Source organism: Miniopterus natalensis, chromosome 11 (assembly GCF_054644295.1).
Source record: "Miniopterus natalensis isolate mMinNat1 chromosome 11, mMinNat1.hap1, whole genome shotgun sequence".
Lineage (NCBI taxonomy): Eukaryota > Metazoa > Chordata > Mammalia > Chiroptera > Miniopteridae > Miniopterus > Miniopterus natalensis.
The window spans coordinates 27,948,561-27,967,625 of record NC_142091.1 but is presented as its reverse complement, the minus strand read 5'-3'; the positions used below and the strand labels follow the sequence as shown (position 1 = coordinate 27,967,625).

At 43.7% G+C, this 19,065-nt stretch overlaps 1 protein-coding gene across 2 annotated transcripts in view; it reads left to right on the top strand.

Moving 5' to 3' along the window:
• The first annotated feature begins 10,199 nt into the window (after positions 1 to 10,199).
• The window catches only part of FOLH1 (folate hydrolase 1), a 47,328-nt gene continuing 38,462 nt past the window's right edge, over positions 10,200 to 19,065 (top strand). Inside the window, exons 1-2 of one of the 2 annotated variants that reach the window (XM_087821614.1) lie at positions 10,200 to 10,353; positions 14,871 to 14,979. In XM_087821614.1, coding sequence (XP_087677740.1) covers positions 10,236 to 10,353; positions 14,871 to 14,979 — 227 coding nt within the window. In that variant the 5' untranslated portion in view covers positions 10,200 to 10,235. The remainder of the gene's footprint in view (positions 10,354 to 14,870; positions 14,980 to 19,065) is intronic. The other variant, XM_087821616.1, reaches the window with a different exon arrangement.

Sequence of the window (19,065 nt, the reverse complement as noted above, 5' to 3'; positions counted from 1 at the left end):
ACCTTCAAAACTGTGACCTTTACCTATCCTTCTTCCCACCCAGCTTCTGGCTGAGCACTTTTAATTCCAAACAAATCTCAACAGTTTTCACTTTGCCCCTTACAAATCACACTCATCTTGCTTCTTACCACACGAAAATGACTAACATGCTATGATTATTCTACTACATGTGGAATAAAAGGCCCTTTCTACTTCCTCTGGAGAATGCCCTTTGATTTTTCAAGTTCTTAAGGGCCACTCTTTCCTTTTAAATGTTTATTCATGACAAAATTTCGGGTGCTACTTTCCAGGACAGACTTCAGCTTTGATGAAATATATTAAATTTTTCTCTGAATCAATAACACATAGAAATTTTTGGTAAGCTTAAAAATGAAAATTCCATTTCCCACATCTATTCTTTAAAATATTATACAGTAAAGCTACTATAAATAATAAAGGCAATAACTTATACACTGATATAAAAGTCTGCATTATTGAGTAAAACCAACAAATTTTAAAATTTTAGGCATAAATATATATAAACATTTCTAAGAAACAAAAAGAAAAAAGTAGAACACCCAGTAAAAAAACAGAAAAAAACACTTGAACAGTCATTCTAAAAAATAAAAATTAAAAAGCAGAAGTACAAATGGGCAGAAAACATAGGAAAATCTGCTCAATTTCACTAGCCATCAGGAAAATACAATTTAGCTGGCAAAGATGTGGAGGAATTGGAATTTCACATACACTACTGGTAAGGGTCTACATAAAAAGTAGGCCCATTTTCTAAACCTAACATAAACATACTTGTGACTTCTAGATAAACACACACAGAAATAAATACCTATGATCTCCAAGAGATATGCATAAGAATCTTCATAGAACCACAGTTTCTAATAGCTAGGAATTGGAAACAATCTAGATGTCTACCAAGAGTATGGATGAGTAAAGTGTGGCATATTTGTACAATTGGTTAGTCCACAGCACTGAGAATGAGTAAATTATTGCTACATGGAAAAATAGGGCCCAGTGGTATGTGGAAGCCTGCTCCGACCAGATTATAAGAGGTAATTATGGGCATCTCTTTCCACCTGCACATTCAGTTACATCATGTTGCTAGCTGGAAATCCGCCACAGTGGGAGTGTTACAGTAAGTATGAAGCTAGGAAAATTCCTGGAGAAGCGGAATAGGGAAACTGGGACAGATTGTTAAGAAGCAGTTTGCAGCCACCAAGTAAATCCTATCTTCCCTAAACCAAGGACACTTGAGAGTAAATGGTTTGTTAGATGGGCCAGGTACAGAAACCCAGGTACAGAAATTAGGGTACAGAAACTCACCAGATGCCTAGCAAGGAGCAAAACTGGGAAAACAGAACTTTGTTCCCGGGGTAACCTGTCCTCCCCCAGCATATCACTGGTCATGCGGTTCAGACCCCTGAGCCAAACCCCCTGAGCACCCCTCCCTAAAGATGTACATCTAGGCCTCAGTTATATTTCAGCTCCAGGCCCCAAAAAGCAGAAAAACCAGACAAGTGGCAAACCCACATGGTGGTTGCCTCAGGACCAGCTACATTGACTAATGACCCCCTGCCCTGGTGCTGACCAATCAGTGGAGACCATGATCCTGAAAGGGCACACCCGGAAAGCTGATGAATATTCTACTGAGACCCTCCGGAGACCTCCCCTAAGATTTCCACCAGCAACAAAGAGATAAATGTGCTCAGGACAAAGGACCTGGCATGCATGTCCCCTGCCCCTCCAGGGGAGCATGCCACCGCCATTTCCTTCTCCCCTCCTAGGGGACCCCACAAGACCTGCAACCAGGGGTGCAATGGGGAGTGGCAGCTTGTCCTGGGCTTACCCTCTGAACCTATCTCCAAGTCCCTGAACCTCTTTCCCCTTCTCTCTCTCTCTCTCTCTCTCTCTCTGACTTCCCAGTGAGCCCAAGCAGCCCAGCCTAGGTTCTCCTGTTGCTTCTTCTAGGCTCTTCCTTGTTTCACTGTTCCAAGTATATTTTTGCTGCAGCCAATAAATTTTTGCTTCTTTTCTACACTCTGTCTCTTGACTGAAATCTTTCCCTCAAGAAGACAAGAACCAAGGTCTTCTCGTTGTCTCCCTGGTAACAGGAGCATTTGAGTCATGGAAATCAGGAAATTCTACACATCAGGGCTTTTCCCCTCCTTGGCAGAGCTGATTTACTAACACACCACTAAAGTATCTCACAAACATAACTCTGAGTGAAAGAAACCAAACACAAAAGTATCTATATACTATATGATTCCATTTGTAGAAATTTCAAGAGTAGGCCAAACTAAACATTGGTGTCAGAATTCAGAGTAGGAGAATAGTGGGGATCCTGCAGTGTTGGGGGCAGTGAGGTAGAGGGCACTGAGGAGGGCATCTGGAGGTCGTGATGATGTTTCCTGATCTTGGTGCGGAATTACCAATGTTTTCACTCTGTAAAAATGTATCAAGTTGTACAATTGTGATTTGTGTTGTACTTCTCTCAATGAATGCATATATGAATTAAAAGCTTTCTTAAAAATAAATAAAGGCATAGCATAATCTCATTTCGTGTTTTTAAAAATAGTGTATGAGTGCTTTAAAAGAAATGTCTGGGGGAGAAATAAGCTGGCGGCGTAGGGAACAGCTGCACCCGCCGCCTCCCGCAACCACATCAAAATCACAGCTAAAATACAGAACCACCATCACCCAGAGCCTCCTGAAACCTGGCTGAACAGAAGCCCCACAACCAGGGACCTGAAGGAGCACTGAGCCTGGTGAGAGGGGCAGAGACGCAGGCGGATCGGGGCTGAATCAGAGACTCGGCCTTGGGCCCACGCCTGGTGACGCGGTTTAAACCAGGGAGGGAATCTCGTGGTGGGGGTTTCCCGGAGGAGTGAGGGGTCCCAGCTCCACAGCAGGCCCCCAGGCCAGGCCTCCAGGGCGGGGAAGAGACGTCCCCACAACTCTGGGCTGTGATACCAGCGGGGCCTGTCCCTGAGGGTCGCCGAGGCTGCGGGAGCCCCAGCAGCTCCTCTAAGGGCGGCGCACGGACTCACTCGGATGCTCCCTCTGAGCCCAGCGCCGGGCAGCAGCCGGAAAGGACCCGGGACACTCGGGGAGGAACTAACCTGCCTGGAATCCAGGCGAGAGGCGGAGGGCGGCTTCCTCCCAGGCAGAGACGCTGGCGGAGGCCATGGCTCCTTGGCGAGTCCTCTCGGCACACAGCCGGCAGGCAGGCGCCATGTTTGAATCGCCAGCACCTGACTCACGCCTTTGGCCCCGCCCCGTGATTCCCGGAGGCCCCGCCCCTCCCCACCTGCAGCTCATCCAGGCCATTTCCAGGGGCTTTTCTGTGCAAGTGGCCTCTCGAGCCTCATGCTTAGGACTTTCCTAAAATCTCTCCAACAAGCAGCAGCGGGCCCCATGCGGCTTGATAAGGGGCCCCAGGCCTGGCATTAGCGGCAGCCTGCATTGGCTCATAGCTTGGCCTCTCCTGGACAACACCAAGCCCAGCACAAGTAGCAGCCATCTATGGTTTGCTGTGCAGCTCATGCGGGGTGGCCCTGGGCAAGGCACTGGCAGAGGCTGACATGGCACCCCCGGGGGGAGCCCAGAGACAATGTACCTGGTGGTCAGACTCGACCACACTGGATTACAACCCAACCACATCCATGAGTGACACACTCAAGGGGCGTACTTGGTGAACACCAAAGCTCCACTGAAGTAAATCCTGCTCCATAGGGGTGTCTCCAGCACAGCAGCTCTTTGGCTGTAGTTGCTGCTGGCCCTCACAGCCAATTGGCCTGGGGGTCAGTTCCTCCCAGGGACACCAGCAGCAACCAAGGCTCAACTACAACAGGACAGTGCACACGGCCCACACAGGGGAGCACCTAGAAGGCCCAGCTCAGGTGACTGGGGAGGCTGAGCCACTGGACCCTACAGGACACCTACTACACAAAGCCACTCTACCAATTCCAGGAGACATAGCAGCTCTCCCTAATACATAGAAACAAACACCAGGAAACAGCCAATATGTGGAGGCAAAGAAACATGTCACAAAGGAAAGAACAGAAGAAATCTCTAGAAGAGGAACTAAATGAAATAGATCCAAACAAGCTAAAAGATACAGAGTTCAGAATTTTGTTTATAAGAATGTTTAAGCAGACTATTAGGGAAATAACTGAGAAAATCGATAACATAATAAAGTACCAATTTGAAATGAAAGCTACACGAACTGAAATGAAGAATAATTTACAGGGAATCAACAGTAGAGTAGAAGATACTGAGAATCAAATCAGCAGTTTGGAACATGAGGAAATAAAAAACACCCAACCAGAAGAGCATAAAGAAAAAAGAATCCAGAAATATGAAAATAGTATAAGGAGCCTCTGGGACAACTTCAAGAGGCCCAACATTCGTATTATTGGGGTGCCAGAAGGGGAAGAAACAGACCAAGAAATTGAAAATCTATTTGAAAAAATAATTACAGAGAACTTCCCCTACCTGGGGAAAGAAATCGACTTACAAGTCCAGGAAGCACAGAAGGCCCCAAACAAGAGGAACCCAAAGAGGCCCACAGCAAGACACATCATAATTAAAATGCCAAAGGTTAAAGACAAAGAGAGAATCTTAAAAGCAGCAAGAGAAAAGCAGTTAGTTACCTACAAGGGAGCACCCATATGACTGTCAGCTGATTTCTCAACAGAAACCTTGCAGGCCAGAAGGGAGTGGCAAGAAATATTCAAAGTGGATGAAAAACATGGACCTACAACCAAGATTACTCTACCCAGCAAAGTTATCATTTAGAATTGAAGGTCAGATAAAGAGCTTCACAGATTAGAAAAAGCTAAAGAAGTTCATCCCCACCAGACCAGCACTACAGGAAAGGTTGAAGGGTCTTCTTTAAGAAGAAGCTAATGAACAAAAGAATCTGACGAACTAAACAGATCCAGAGACACTGACGCATGCAACAGACGATCATATTTCAGAGGAAAGAGGGAAGGAGGGTGGAGGGTGGGAAGAGATTAACCAAAGAAGTTATATGCATATATGCATAACCCATGGACACAGTTAATAATGGGGTAAAGGCCTGGGGAGGGGGTGGGAGCGAAGTGGAGGGGGTCAATTGGGGGGAAAAATGGGACACCTATAATACTCTTAACAATAAAGATTTAAAAAAAAAAAAAGAATGTCTAGGAAAGATTGGTACCAAAATGTTTAAGGTACTTACTTCTGGAGTGTGACATGGTGTGGGCAGGAAGAGGGGGGAGTAAAAGATAACGTGAGCTTCTTGCTTCCCCTACATCTATATACATTTATTAGAATAATAAGCACATTTTATACTAGCAAAAAAAATTAACAGAAAAAAACTACATTTTACGTAAAGATTACAAACATACTTTTTCATAAAAGATGTCCTTTTACTATCCTGTTCCATCATTAGATTGAAAAGAGCATAACTAAGTTTTCTACTTCTCGAAATTCCAAATAAAAAAAGTTGTCTGCAAGGATTCCCCTTGTGTAGGTCAGGTTAGGTGCCATAAGGAGAACGGGAATTAATTACTCGGAAAGAGTAGAATTTAAGTGAATCATTAAGAAATATCCTCATGTATGCCCCTATCTTATTGTTTAAATCCATTTTTTCTTGATTCATAATTTATATACATTAAAGTGCACAGATTTTAAATGTATACTCCAAAGAGTTTGACAAGTGTTTATGCTCGTATAGCCAGCCTCCAACTTAAAGTGATTGAAAATTTATCTATCTGTCTATCTATCTATCTATAATCACTTGGAGAAGTTAGAATTATCTTTCTGCGTTACGCCATTTAGTGTGTAATTTAGAGTTCAGGAATTGCTGTGTTTATACTTTAAGTAGAATTCAGGACATATTAAAGTATTTTTTCCCTTGAGGGAGTATTTTTGAAAAGTAAATATGTACTTGAGACTGGGGATGAAAGTAGCTAAAATAACTTACATTGTTTTCTTTTGAACAGATCCCAGAGATGAGTGTCACAGCCTTTTGTTCAGTTCATGTGTGTACAAAGACAGACTGATCTTATCCTCACTGTCATTTCTACTGACATGATCTCTTTCAACTTGTGAAAGAAACCTTAGTATTGTGCATAGAATATCTCATTTTTACTATTTGGAATGTATTTATTTACTGTTTTTATGAGAATGGGCTTTCCTTAACTTTAGGTTATCATAATGACTATGTATTGGTTTTAAACCCAAGAAACTTCTGGGTACATATATGAGGGTCTGCTTAGAACAATCTGCTCAAATAAGATAATGATTTTTTTAAAAATATAGAATGACTGCATTTGTCACTCATTCAGTTATCTAAGTGCCAGACTTCTTTGCTAACCTTTTTAAACTCTTATGTGCAAACAGCACTTTTATCATTCCTATTTTATAGATGAGTAAACAGAATTAGCAAGACTAAGCAAATTCCATAAAAGCACACGACAGGGAAATTAACAGAGAATGCTGCTAAAAACAGTGCAAAATGTATATAGCCCATGATGCTTTGTTAAAGAACTTAGAATCATTACATAATTCACTGTAATCCACGTACAGTGTCTGAGTTGGGAAATTAAAAACAGAATAGAGACCTTGGAAAACTCATCTGACCTGTTTGAGCTCTCAAGCTTCTTCCACGTTAGCTCACAGGAGAGTCCCAGGATTTCTTGGTCGATGCTGTTTTAAATCGTTTCATCCTAACAAGGCTGGGTTATACACACTCTCTCCAAGGCTGGTCAGCCTACAGAACTATTCTTCTCTGATGTACAAACACAGTAGTCCCCCCCTTATCCGCAGGGGGTATGGTCCAAGACCCCCAGTAGACACCTGAAACAACAGATACTACCAAACCCGACGTATACTGTTTTTCCCCGTACATACCTACCTGTGAAAAAGTTTAATTTATAAATTAGGCATAGTAAACAATGAACAACAACTAATGATAAAAGAACAATTATAATAATAGATTGTAATAAAAGTTTGGTGAATGTGGTCGCTCTCATCATCACCCTTCTTGTGATGATGTTGGCCAATGTGAGGGGACAACGTGAGGTAAGTGAGGTGGGCATGGCCACTGGACTGGACTGAGGTCAATGACATTCTCCTTCTGATGAAACTGCAGGAGGCCAATCGTGACGATTGGCCTCCTGCAGTTTCATCAGAAGGAGAATCACTGAGCCATGACCGACTGTGTTTTGTCTTCTACCCACAAATTTAACATCTTTTCCATCTTAAGTAATCACTGACGCACTGTGGCCGCAATTTTTGCAGTTTGAGGTGCTTCAGCAAAACGCATAGACTTCTTTCCTTTCCCTTCTTCACAGCTTCACGGGTAGAAGCCTCTGTTCCGATTGTAGAAATTTAGAAACCTCGGCCTAGGAAACTTTTTCTTTCCTTAATTCAAGAACTCCCGCCTTTTTTCTTAAAGCAAGCACCTTATGGCTCCCCTTTGTCACCTCCGAATGGCCAGCATCCTGTAACCTGGCCGGCCCCTCCGTGGGCCCCCTAAGTAAGGCTCTGACTCGCACCCAGGGGGGCTGAGCAGGCTGTCGCCAGGTTGCATCACACTGTGCGGAAGAGCTCGCAGCGTCATGAATGGTTTCTTTCTGGAATTTTCGAATTTCCCATTGAATATTTTCAGACCGTGATTGACCGCTGATAACTGCAGCTTCAGAGGGTAACCCTGAAGAGAGCCGAGCCCGGAGCGAGGGGGTGGGACTGCTGGAGGCAGTTCCAGCCAGGCTCAGGTGGGGCTCAGTGGCTCCTACCTATTGAGCGTCCGCTTTTCACCAAACATGACCCTTCCAAGAGGCAGACATCCCAGCTTAAGCAGAAAAGATTTAGGTTTTTTTTTTGGGGGGGGGGGGATAGGGTGTTTCTGTGACCCGGCCCAGTACTTGGGTCGCGGTGACAATTAAGAAATGCTTTTCAGGCTGGAGGAAACACTTACATAAACACATATCACTAAAAGATGAAAGTGCTCCTCTCCTAACTTAATTGAAATGAAAATTTCCTTTTCATACCATACTTTTTCCATTGCTTAAAAGAATTTGTAACTAGGTAATAACTTCTCATCACCTAATAGTTATTATAAAGTCCTCTCCCTTAACAGGACTTAATGCATAACTATTACGTGCCGAGTGCTCTTACCAGGCACAATCTCTCCTCCACGGGAGCTTCCAGTGGAGAGATTCTGTAAGAGCTGCTGGCTAGTAGCAGAGGCAAGTACATTACCTTTTCCTTATTGACTATTCCTATTCTGAATCTATCATTTCCCACACTTAGGAGTAAGATGATCGGGTCATATTTTACCCTATCGACCTACCCACAAAGTAGTGCCACACATTTGTGTGTGTGTGCGCGTATGTATGGACAGACAGTGCTATAAAATATTTCAGGATGCTCTTCCAGGAAGAACTATTGCGGTCACCACGAATCACTAGGTTCGGGCAAGGGGCCCATAACGCTCTCCTGAACACAGGCTGTCGCTGTTCTTTTCGGGCCATAACCTCTGCTTTCTGGTAGTGTTACCTATCTTTCAATTTAGGCCCTCTCTCCCTGCTTTGACTAACGCTCTTCAATAACAGCAATCGTTTCTTATACCTCCTAATCGCTTCGTTGCTCGGCATATCATTCGAAGGATGTTTTTATATGCTAGACACTGTGTAACTCGGGAAAATAGACAGGAACAAGATGTGGTCCCTAGCACCGAGAAACTTAACATCTGAAAGGAGACAGAAGAGTAAAATGTGTAAAAAAAAATGCTAACAATTAAAATGAGAGAAAACCAGAGGTCGGTGTATTGGTGTGGGAGAATGAATGAACATCGGCCGGCTCTTATCAAAAGGATTCCTCCTCCCTCAGGGAACTTGCAGTCTAGTGGGGAAGACGTACCTTTTATAACTAATTAGTATTATAATCAACATCACATTCTACATGGTAGGCGATGTACTATGTGCTTTAGATGAATTATTTCGTGTAATTATCAGGACTTTTCCCAAGAGAATTAAAAATCTCTAACATGTGGTTATGCAAGCCACACAAGGTTCTTCTGTCGTCACTTCTATTATTTCTCTTGTTTAAAAATTTTATTTTTGTTTAAAATATTACAGATGTCCCTTTTTCTCCCCAATAACCCGTTCCACTTGTAGGAGATGCCCAGTGGGATGCCGTCTTGTTTCCCTTGATAATGTCTATCATACAACATTGTAACTGTGTTCCTTTGTATGTCTTCTCAGATAGTGCGCTCTTTTCTGAAGTGAGGGACTTTATTTTACACATATTTGTAACCATAACTCCTGGTACAGAATAACTATTTAATTAATATACTTTCAGTGAATGAATGGATGAATGATAGAACTGGAAAACTTGCCTTCAGCAAGTTCCAACATCACTTCTTTAAAAGTGGTTTAAAAAGGGGGGGAGGGGATGATTCCTTGAAAGTTTATTAAAATCCATGGTATTCATTAGGAGAAAGCACAGGGTAACTCACTCACAGCACCCCCTCGGCTGTCCAACCCAGGGCCAGAACGGAGCACCACTTTTTTCTACTTGACTTTGCTCCCTATAGTGCTGTAAACTATTTAGTAGCATTTCAGAGCCGGAAAAAAAAGTACTTGAGAGATAATTTCGTCTAGTCTACGACATAGCCTGGAGCCAGGTCCCTGCAAGCTTTCCCGACAGACAAAGGCGGGGCCTTGCGTTCAACCTTAGTTGTCCCTTTGCGAGTCGGACTCTGGTCTGGGAGCGAGAAAGGAGACCAGCGGCTCTCTCCCTCCTCCCCGCCTCCTCGCCCCCTCGCGTTTCTAAATGAGCAAGAGCTAGAACGTAGCAAGGTCAACTTTTTTAAGGCATTTCTCCAAGGGGCGGGGTCTGCGCTTTCGGGCCGCCTCCCCGCCGCCGGGACGGGTGGAGCGCGGACCAGCCACCCCACCCCGGGGCGGGGACGGCGGGCGCGGGGCGGGGACGGCGGGCGCGGGGCGGGGACGGCGGGCGCGGGGCGGGGACGGCGGGCGCGGGGCGGGGACGGCGGGCGCGGGGCGGGGACGGCGGGCGCGGGGCGGGGACGGCGGGCGCGGGGCGGGGACGGCGGGCGCGGGGCGGGGACGGCGGGCGCGGGGCGGGGACGGCGGGCGCGGGGCGGGGACGGCGGGCTGCGGGAAGCCTCCCGCCGCCGGCGAGGCGCGGCCGACGCGCAGGTCCCCGGGCCCCCGCCGCCCCGCGACATGTGGAACCCGCTTCACGACGCCGACGCGACCCTTGTCGCCTGGCGCCGCCCGCGCTGGCTGCGCGCCGGGGCGCTGCTGGCGGCCGCCGGGCTCCTCGGCGCCGGCTTCCTCCTCGGTAGGAGCGAGTTCGCCGCGCAGTCTGCGCGCGGTGCCGAGCTTTGCGGGGCTCGCCGGCCCACCGCGAAGTGGGGTCCCGGGACTGTGGTTTGGTTTGGGCGGGAAGGTTGGGGCTGAGCCCCCGCGAACTAGGTGGGGGTTGCTGGGAGCGGTGCGCGGTTGGGTTGTGGACAAGCTGTTGGGGGACAGTCACCCCGGGTAAGGAGCGGGCGGGAGGGACCCTGACGCCGGACTCGGAAGCCCTGGGGAGCGGGTGTGTCTCGGGGCGCGCGGCGGCCCCGGGCGGCTGGGCGGGGGCGGGGGCGCGGGGCGGGACGCGGCTGTCGCCGGCGGGGGCTGCAGCTGTCCGCTCGCGGGGAGCCCCCGGGACGCTGCGCAGGGGACCCCCTTCCCTTCCCTGCGTCAGCCCCTGGGAGCCGAGCGGGAGGAACATTGGGGACCGGCTGACGTTGCTGTTAACAGTCCTTCTGCGTTGTTGCCCCCTGGGGACGGGTTTGCAGACCGAACCCCACTCGTTAAGAAAACCAGGGGCAGCACAGACAAGCGGGACTCTTACTTGTTTGTTTTTCATCTTTAAAAAAATCTTTATTGTTGAAAGTATTACAGATACCTCCTTTTCCCCCCCATCGATCCCCTCCGCCCCGCATCCGCCCCACGCCCAAGCCTTCCCCATGCCAATGTCTGTGTCCATGGGTTATGCATATAAGCATATAAGTTCTCTGATTAGCCTCTCCCCACCCCCTCCCCCTCCCCACCTTCCCTCTGAGCTCCCTCAGTCTGCTCCATGCTTCTATGTCTCTGGATCTATTTTGTTCATCAGTTTATTTTGTTTATTAGATTCCACATATGAGTGAGGTCATGGGGTACTTGTCTTTCTCTGCCTGGCTTATTTCACTTAGGATAATAGTCTCCAGGCCCATCCATGCTGTCCCAAAGGGTAAGAGCTCCTTCTTCACAGCTGCGTAGTATTTCATGGTGTGAATGTCCCACAGCTTTTTACCCACTCATCTACTGATGGGCACTGGGGCTGTTTCCAGATCTTAGCTATTGTAAATTGTGCTGCTATGAACATAGGGGTGCATAGATTCTTTCTGATTAGTGTTTCAGGATTCTTAGGATACATTCCTAGCAGTGGGATCACTGGGTCAAACGGCAGCTCCATTTTTAATTTTTTGAGGACCCTCCGTACTGTTTTCCATGGTGGCTGCCCCAGGCTGCATTCCCACCAGCAGTGCACTAGGCTCCCCTGTCTCTACACCCTCCCCAGCACATGTCGTTTGTTGACTTGTTGATGGAGCCATTCTGACAGGTGTGAAGTGACACCTCATTGTGGTTTTAATTTTCATCTCTCTGATGATTAGTGTCATTGAGCATTTTTTCATATGTCTCTTGGCCACCTGCATGTCCTCTTGGAGAAGTGTCTATTCAGGTCCTTTGCCTATTTTTTAATTGGATTGTCTTCCTTTTGTTAAGTTGTATGAGTTCCTTATATATTTTGGATATTAACCCTTTATCTGATGTGTCGTTGGCCAATATGTTCTCCCATACAGTGGGCTCCCTTTTCGTTGTGTTGATGGTTCCTTTGCTGTGCAGAAGCTTTTTATTTTGATGTGGTCCCACGTGTTTATTTTCTCCTTAGTTTCTCTTGCCCTAGGAGATGTATCAGCCAACATATTGCTATGAGAGATGTCTGAGATTTTGCTGCCTGTGTTTTCTTCTAGGATTTTTGTGGTTTCACGTCTAACATTTAAGCCTTTTATCCATTTTGAGTTTGTTTTTGTGTATGTTTCAAGCTGGCGGTCCAGTTTCATTTTTTTGCATGTACCTGTCCAATTTACCCAGCACCATTTATTGAAGAGACTGTCCTTACTCCATTGTATGCTCTTGCCTCCTTTGTCAAATATTAATTGAAGCTCAGACTCTTAAATTCTGATTTTGACTCTGCCTCTTCTTCGTGGCCCTGCACAAGCTACCCAGTCTCTTAGCCTCAGTTTCCCAATCCATAGGACGATGACAATATCCTCAATTTATTAAGAATAGTGAGTAGAATAGTATCTAAGTTCCCAGTACACTACTGTGGTGTTGGCACTTTCCTTCATCCTTGGACACTAAGGCGCGAGACTAGCCTAAGGCATTGCCCGGTAGCTTGCCTGTGCTCTGAACTCTGGATTTCCTTTCCTGGGTTTAGAAGACTGGGGCATAGACCAGCCAGATAGGTTAACGCAACCTAGCTCTCTCGCCTACTGTGTGACCTTAGTCATTAAAAAAAGCCTGAGCCACTCTCAGCTCATAACTAACATGTGGATATTAGTAACAGCCTAGGGTGGCTGTGGGGCTCAGATGAGATAAGTGCTCAGTAAGGACCCACTTCAAATTGAGTTTCAATGTTCTCACCTGTGAAAGTGGCAAGGTTGGCGTGGGGATTAAAATCTGCATCTCCTCAGGTCATTTTATTCCTAATACAGCGCTCAGCCCCATCCTTGTATCCGCCGCTCAGTGGCTGACACAGAACAGGCTCTTTATTAACAATGTTTGTTTTTCCCTAGGAGTCTCAGCTCTCCCCAGCCCCACAGGCCTCCCTCCTCTTCAGTGTCTCCTTCCCAGATCCCATAGGCTAATTCTTTGTTTTGTGTACAGGTGGAACTGTATTTCCATTTGCTGCCAACCATTTATTTCAACATGCCTGTGTGTGTGTGTGTATGTGATTAATAACTGAAAAGTTCTGTGAAAACTGGGTGCTGATTTCGGTAACCATTTTATGCCCAGATCCTATCATTTCTCTAAATAAATCTGAAAGGTTAATAGTCGGTGCATGGGTAGGCTAAATAGCCATCTCAGACGGGCGAATAAAGAAAAAATAAGTTTATTATAAGGGGATGGATATATCCAAAGGGAAGGGCTACAGAGCACTGAGCCAAGGGGTACTGGGTCCATGATGGTAGCAAAAATATACTTGGGACAGTGGAACGAGGAGGAGCATAGAAGGAGCAACGGGAGAGCCCAGGCTGGGTGCTTGGGCTCACTGAGGAGTCAGAGAAAAGGGGGCCTTGGAGACAGGTTCAGGGTAAGCCTGAGATGAGCTGCTGCTGCCCACTGCTCCCCTTTTACAAGCCTCATGGGGTCCCCTTAGAGGGATGGAGATGGCGCTAGCATGTTCCCCTGGTGGGGGGCACGGTGTAGAGCTCACTGGTTCCTTTGTCCTGAACCTATTTATCTCTTTCTTACAGGCAGGAATCTGAGGGGAGGTCTCCAGGTAGTGTCTCAATAGAATATTCATCAGCTTTCCGGGTGTGCTCTTTCAGGGTCCTGGTCCCCACTGATTGGGCGGTGCCAGGGCAGGGGGCCATTAGTCAATGTGTCTGGTCCTGAGGCAGCCAAGGGGCCACTTGTGTGGTTTTGCTGCTTATCAGAGCCTGGAGCTGAAATACATCTGAGGCCTAGATGTTATCATTAGGGTGGAACCACTCAGGAGGTGTAAACCTCACGGGGTCTAAACTGCATGACCAGCAATATGCCGAGGAAGGATAGATTACCCTGGGGACAAAGTTTTTGTTTTCCGAGTTTCGCCCTTTGCTAGGCATCGGGGGCTTCCTGCCCTGGTGAGTTTCCATACCCTAGTTTTTGTACCTGGGTTTCTTTACGTGGCCCACCTGAAATTATCCTGTAATGATGCCCCTTTCCCTCAGCTTAAAGCCAACTACAAGGGCTTCTCTATGTTTTCTGGCTCCCCATTGCCTCTGGCCTGTGTGTATTGGGCGTCTTGCAGAGAAGCTGGGTAAATTATAGTCTCACTGTAGCTTTCTGAAGTTGAACTTCTCAAGTCTCCTTCAACTGGAAACATAAAATCTCAGCATATTTTCTTTTAGTTTTGGTGCCATAACAAACCACAGGTCTGTTTCCTTTAACTCTTTGAAATAAATAAATCTGAAAGGTTAATAGTCAGTGCACCGGTAGGCTAAATAGCCATCTCAGATGGGCCAATAAAGAAAAATTAAGTTTATTAAAAGGGGCTGGAGATATCCAAAGGGAAGGGCTACGCAGCACTGAGCCAAAGGGCATTGGGTGCCTGAAATATATTCATAATTAATTCATCACAAACAATGACTAAGTGCTTATTCTGGATCAGCAGAGAGCAGTCACGGGAGATAGAAGATTTAAGGAAATGGAAGGTGGATCTCCTTTTTACCTTAATTTTCAAGAGACCTTATTCATCCCCATTATTTGAAACATTTTTAATTTTAGATTTTCTCATAAAACATTTCTTAGAATAATAGCACTCTCCTCATTGAAATCAGATAAAAAAATATGTTGAAATTTGTTTGTAATTTAAAAGTCTGTGTGTATGATTTTTTTCCCAGCGACAATAGGCAAAAGAAATTAAATTTCAGAAAATTTCAGTGAATGCCAGAGTTGATTAGTAACTTATATTTTACATATGATAGACACAACAATAAGGAAAAATAGGGCCCTTCTATGAGCTCAGTTCTCATTCCTATATTTGTCTGTATTCTACAGGATGGTTTGTAAAATCCTCCAACGAAACTACTAACCTTGTTCCACAGCATAACATGAAGAAGGCGTTTTTGGATGAATTGAAAGCTGAGAACATCAAAACCTTCTTATAGTAAGCACATACTTGAAAGTTTATATAGACAATTTGTTGGAAAATTTTATTCTGTCTCAGAGGTTTGATCCAATATTGCATATAGAGGAACTGACTTTTTTTTTTTTAAGTTTATCTGTTGAAGATCTTATATCACATTTTATCTAGGCAAGATTATATATTTAAGCTGAACTTGACCGACATGGATGTTTTAAAGCAGGAGTCAGCCAACTCTCTGTAAAGGGCCTGCCTTTGTAAGCCAGCTGACCTCTGTCACAGCTACTCAGCTCTACAATTGTAGCACAAAAGAAGCCATAGAAAATGCATAAGTGACCAGGTGTGGCAGTTCTGATAAACTTGATGGGCACTAAAATTTGACTTATATAATTATGTCACCAAATATTCTTCTTGATTTTTCCACCTGTGAAATGTGATAACCATTCTTAGCTGTGGGCTATACAAGACCAGGAAATGTGCTGGATTGGGTCAGTGGGATTTATTTTCTCGACTCCTATTCTAGAGGAAGATAGTATATTTTGGTCAAAAGAATAAACTTGGACTTTGGAGTCTGTCATACTAGAGTTTAAATTTCATCTTTGCCCGACTCCTATTCTAGAGGAAGATAGTATATTTTGGTCAAAAGAATAAACTTGGACTTTGGAGTCTGTCATACTAGAGTTTAAATTTCATCTTTGCCCATTGTTAGCAAAGTAACTTTGATAAATACATAACTTTCCTGAGCCCTCCTTTCTTATCTATAAAATGAGGACAGTGATACAGCTGTGATGAGAATGAACTTAGAGAGCATACATGTGACATAGTTTACAATCTAGCTCCCTATTTCCTGAAATAGCTATCTCTAGTGTAGAGCCAAAGAGGTAAATGAGTAAATTTTAAAAATATTTGCAAAGCAACTAAAAATAAAAATCCTTGTATAGAATGATTATATATAGTTGATTAGAATATTTAGCTTTTCAAAGCATAAATTCCTTTTTTTTTTAACATATTTGCTTAGTGAATGTATTAAAAAATCCTTGAAGTTCCTTATAGTAATTGAAAGGTTCTTTAGCGAATACAAGTTATGATTTTATATAAAAGAGAGTTTTATATATACGTACATATATATGCATAGGTGTGTACACACATAATCATAAACACATGTGCCTATATTAATTTTGAGAGAATTGAAACTGAGTAAAAATTCACTGGGGCACCTCCTCGGTCTCTGGAAGGGCCATTTCAACTGGAAGACCCTGAAGCTCAAACTTTGGAAATCCTTCCTCTGCCTCTTGCTATTTCAGTATAACTAGGCATAATGAAAATGGAGGTCTGGCAAGATTTGATGTTTACTCTTAGAGCTGTAGTCCCTCCTTCCTTCTCTTTCCTAACCTGTGGCATGGATTGACCAGCAAAGAAGAAAAATGAATGCCTTTTGTTTGTTTGTTTATTTATTTATTTATTTTGACACTTGAGCAAGCTCGAAGCAGTCAGCTTCTTGCCTATTCTCTGTGACCACGCTGTTCTGTTTGGAATTCAAAACATTTATCATTAACACACAGAAGGAAGAGATTAAGAGAACCCCCACTCATCTTTCCAAGGACTGCAGAATCTCCAGAAGCCTCCTGAACTCTCTAGATTTCCAGTTTTCCAATACAAATTGTTAGCTATTTTAAATTTATAAATTATTACTTTTTAAAAAAAATTGATATTCTTGCCCTAGTTGGCTTGGCTCAGTGGTTAGGACATCGGCCTGTAGACTGAAGGGTCTTGGGTTTGATTCCAGTCAAGGGCACGGACCTCGGTTGCAGGCTCAATCCCCACCCCCAGTTGGGGTGCCTCTGGGAGACAACCAAATGTTATGTCTCTCTGACACTGATGTTTCTCTCCCCTCCGGTCCCCGACTCTCTCTGAAAAGCAATGAAAAAAATATCCTCAGGTGAGGATTAAAAAACAAATTGATATTCTGGTAAGATCAACAAATTACTTGTGACATACTTCTCAATTGATTAAAACAACAAAAAATGTAAAAACTGCTATTTATTATCAGTTATCTAATTGAGCCTCAAATCCTTGAGAACTAGTGAGGTGGCTACAGTCTCCCCACATACAAATGAAAAATTTAAGACATGGCCAGAATTACATAAGTTAGGTACAAAACTTGTAATAAGCCACTTATCTGATTTTATTCTGATTAATTTATTTACCCTTGGAAAAAAGTCTTTTTTCTACTTATCTTTTTCAGGATCTTAGTTGGTAATGACAAAACTTACAAGAAATTTCACTCATTATAGCAAAGTCTAATAAAGTCTCTCTCTTTTTTTTTTTTTTTAAATGTGAGCATGCTCAAGACTCCTCATAACTCTTCTTGCTTGTAGGGACAAAGTTATAGCTGTAACAGGAAATAGGCATAACCTGCATCCACTTTAGTTATGTCATAGTTTGTGATCTGTGTAATATAGAAGAAAATAGCAACATGTTAGCTGTTTGGCTGTTTTCTTTGCAGACAGTTATACACTGATGAAGGAATAGACTTCTCAGCTGCCTCTTAAAATTGTGCTCTTTTCCCACAGTAAGTAGAAGGAAGGAAATAATAAAGATTACAGTGGAAATAAATGACATGGAGACTTAAAAAAATAAATACAAAAGATCAAATGAAACCAAGAAGTGCTTCTTTGAAAAGATAAACAAGATTGATGAACCCTAACCAGAATCATCAAGAAAAAAAAAGAGGACCCAAATAAATAAAATCAGAAATGAAAGAGGAGACATACCAATTGACATCACAGAAATACAAAGCATTGTAAGGAAATATCATGAACAACTACACATCAACATCAACAAATTGCACAGCCTGGGCAAATGGATAAATTCCTAGAAACATACAATCTTCCAAAACTGATTCAGGTGGAATCAGAAAACCTGAATAAACCAATTACAACTAATGAAATTGAAGCAGTAATAAAACAAACTCCCAGCAAACAAAAGTCCTGGACCAGATGGCTTCACAGGTAAATTTTACCAAACATTCAAAGAAGAACTAACATTTACCTTCTCAGACTATTTCAGAAAATTCAAGAGGAGGAAAGACTTCCAAACTTTTTAATGAGGCCAGCATTATCTGAATTCCAAAACCAGATAAAGACACTACAAAGAAAGAAAATTAGAGGCCAGTATTCCTGATGAACATAGATGCTAAAATTCTCAACAAAATATTAGCAAACTAGTTCCAGCAATACATTAAAAAGATCACACACCATGACCAAGTGGGGATACAAGGTTGGTACAATATTCACAAATCAATAAATGTGATACACCACATCAGCAAATGAAAGATAAAAATCACATGATCCTATCAATAGCTGCAGAAAAATCATTTGATAAAAACCATCACCCGTTTATGAAAAAACTCCCGGCAAAGTGAGAGTAGAGATCATATCTCAACATAATAAATACCATGTATGACAAACCCACAGTCAACATCATACTTAATGGGCAAAAACTAAAAGTGTTTCCCTTAAAATTGGGAACAAGACAGGAATGTCCTCTTTCACCACTCTAATTCGACATAGTACTGAAAGACGAGCCATAGCAATCAGACAAGAAGAAATAAAAGGCATCTAAATTGGAAAGGCAGAAGTAAAACTCATTATTTGACTCCACTAAAAAACTACTAGATCTAATAAATGAATTTGGCAAAGTATCAGGATACAAAATTAATATTCAGAAATTGGTGGCATTTTTTTAAATCCTCATCTGAGGGTATGTTTTTCATTGATTCTACAGAGAGAGGAAGGGAGAGAAAGAAACGTCTTTGTGAGAAACATCGGTTGCCTCCCACACATGCCCTTACCATGGACAGAGCCTGCAACCTGAGTATGTGTCCTGACTGGGAATCAAACCTGTGACCCTTTGGTACACGAGCCACATGATCACTGGGGTGATCGGAGGCATTTTTATACACCAATAATGAAATATCAGAAAAAGAAATTAAGAAAACAATCATATTTAATATGGCAAAAGAATAATAATAGGATACCTAGGAATAAATTTAACCAAGGAGGTAAAAGACCTGTACTCGGAAAATTATAAGATACTGAAGAAAGAAAT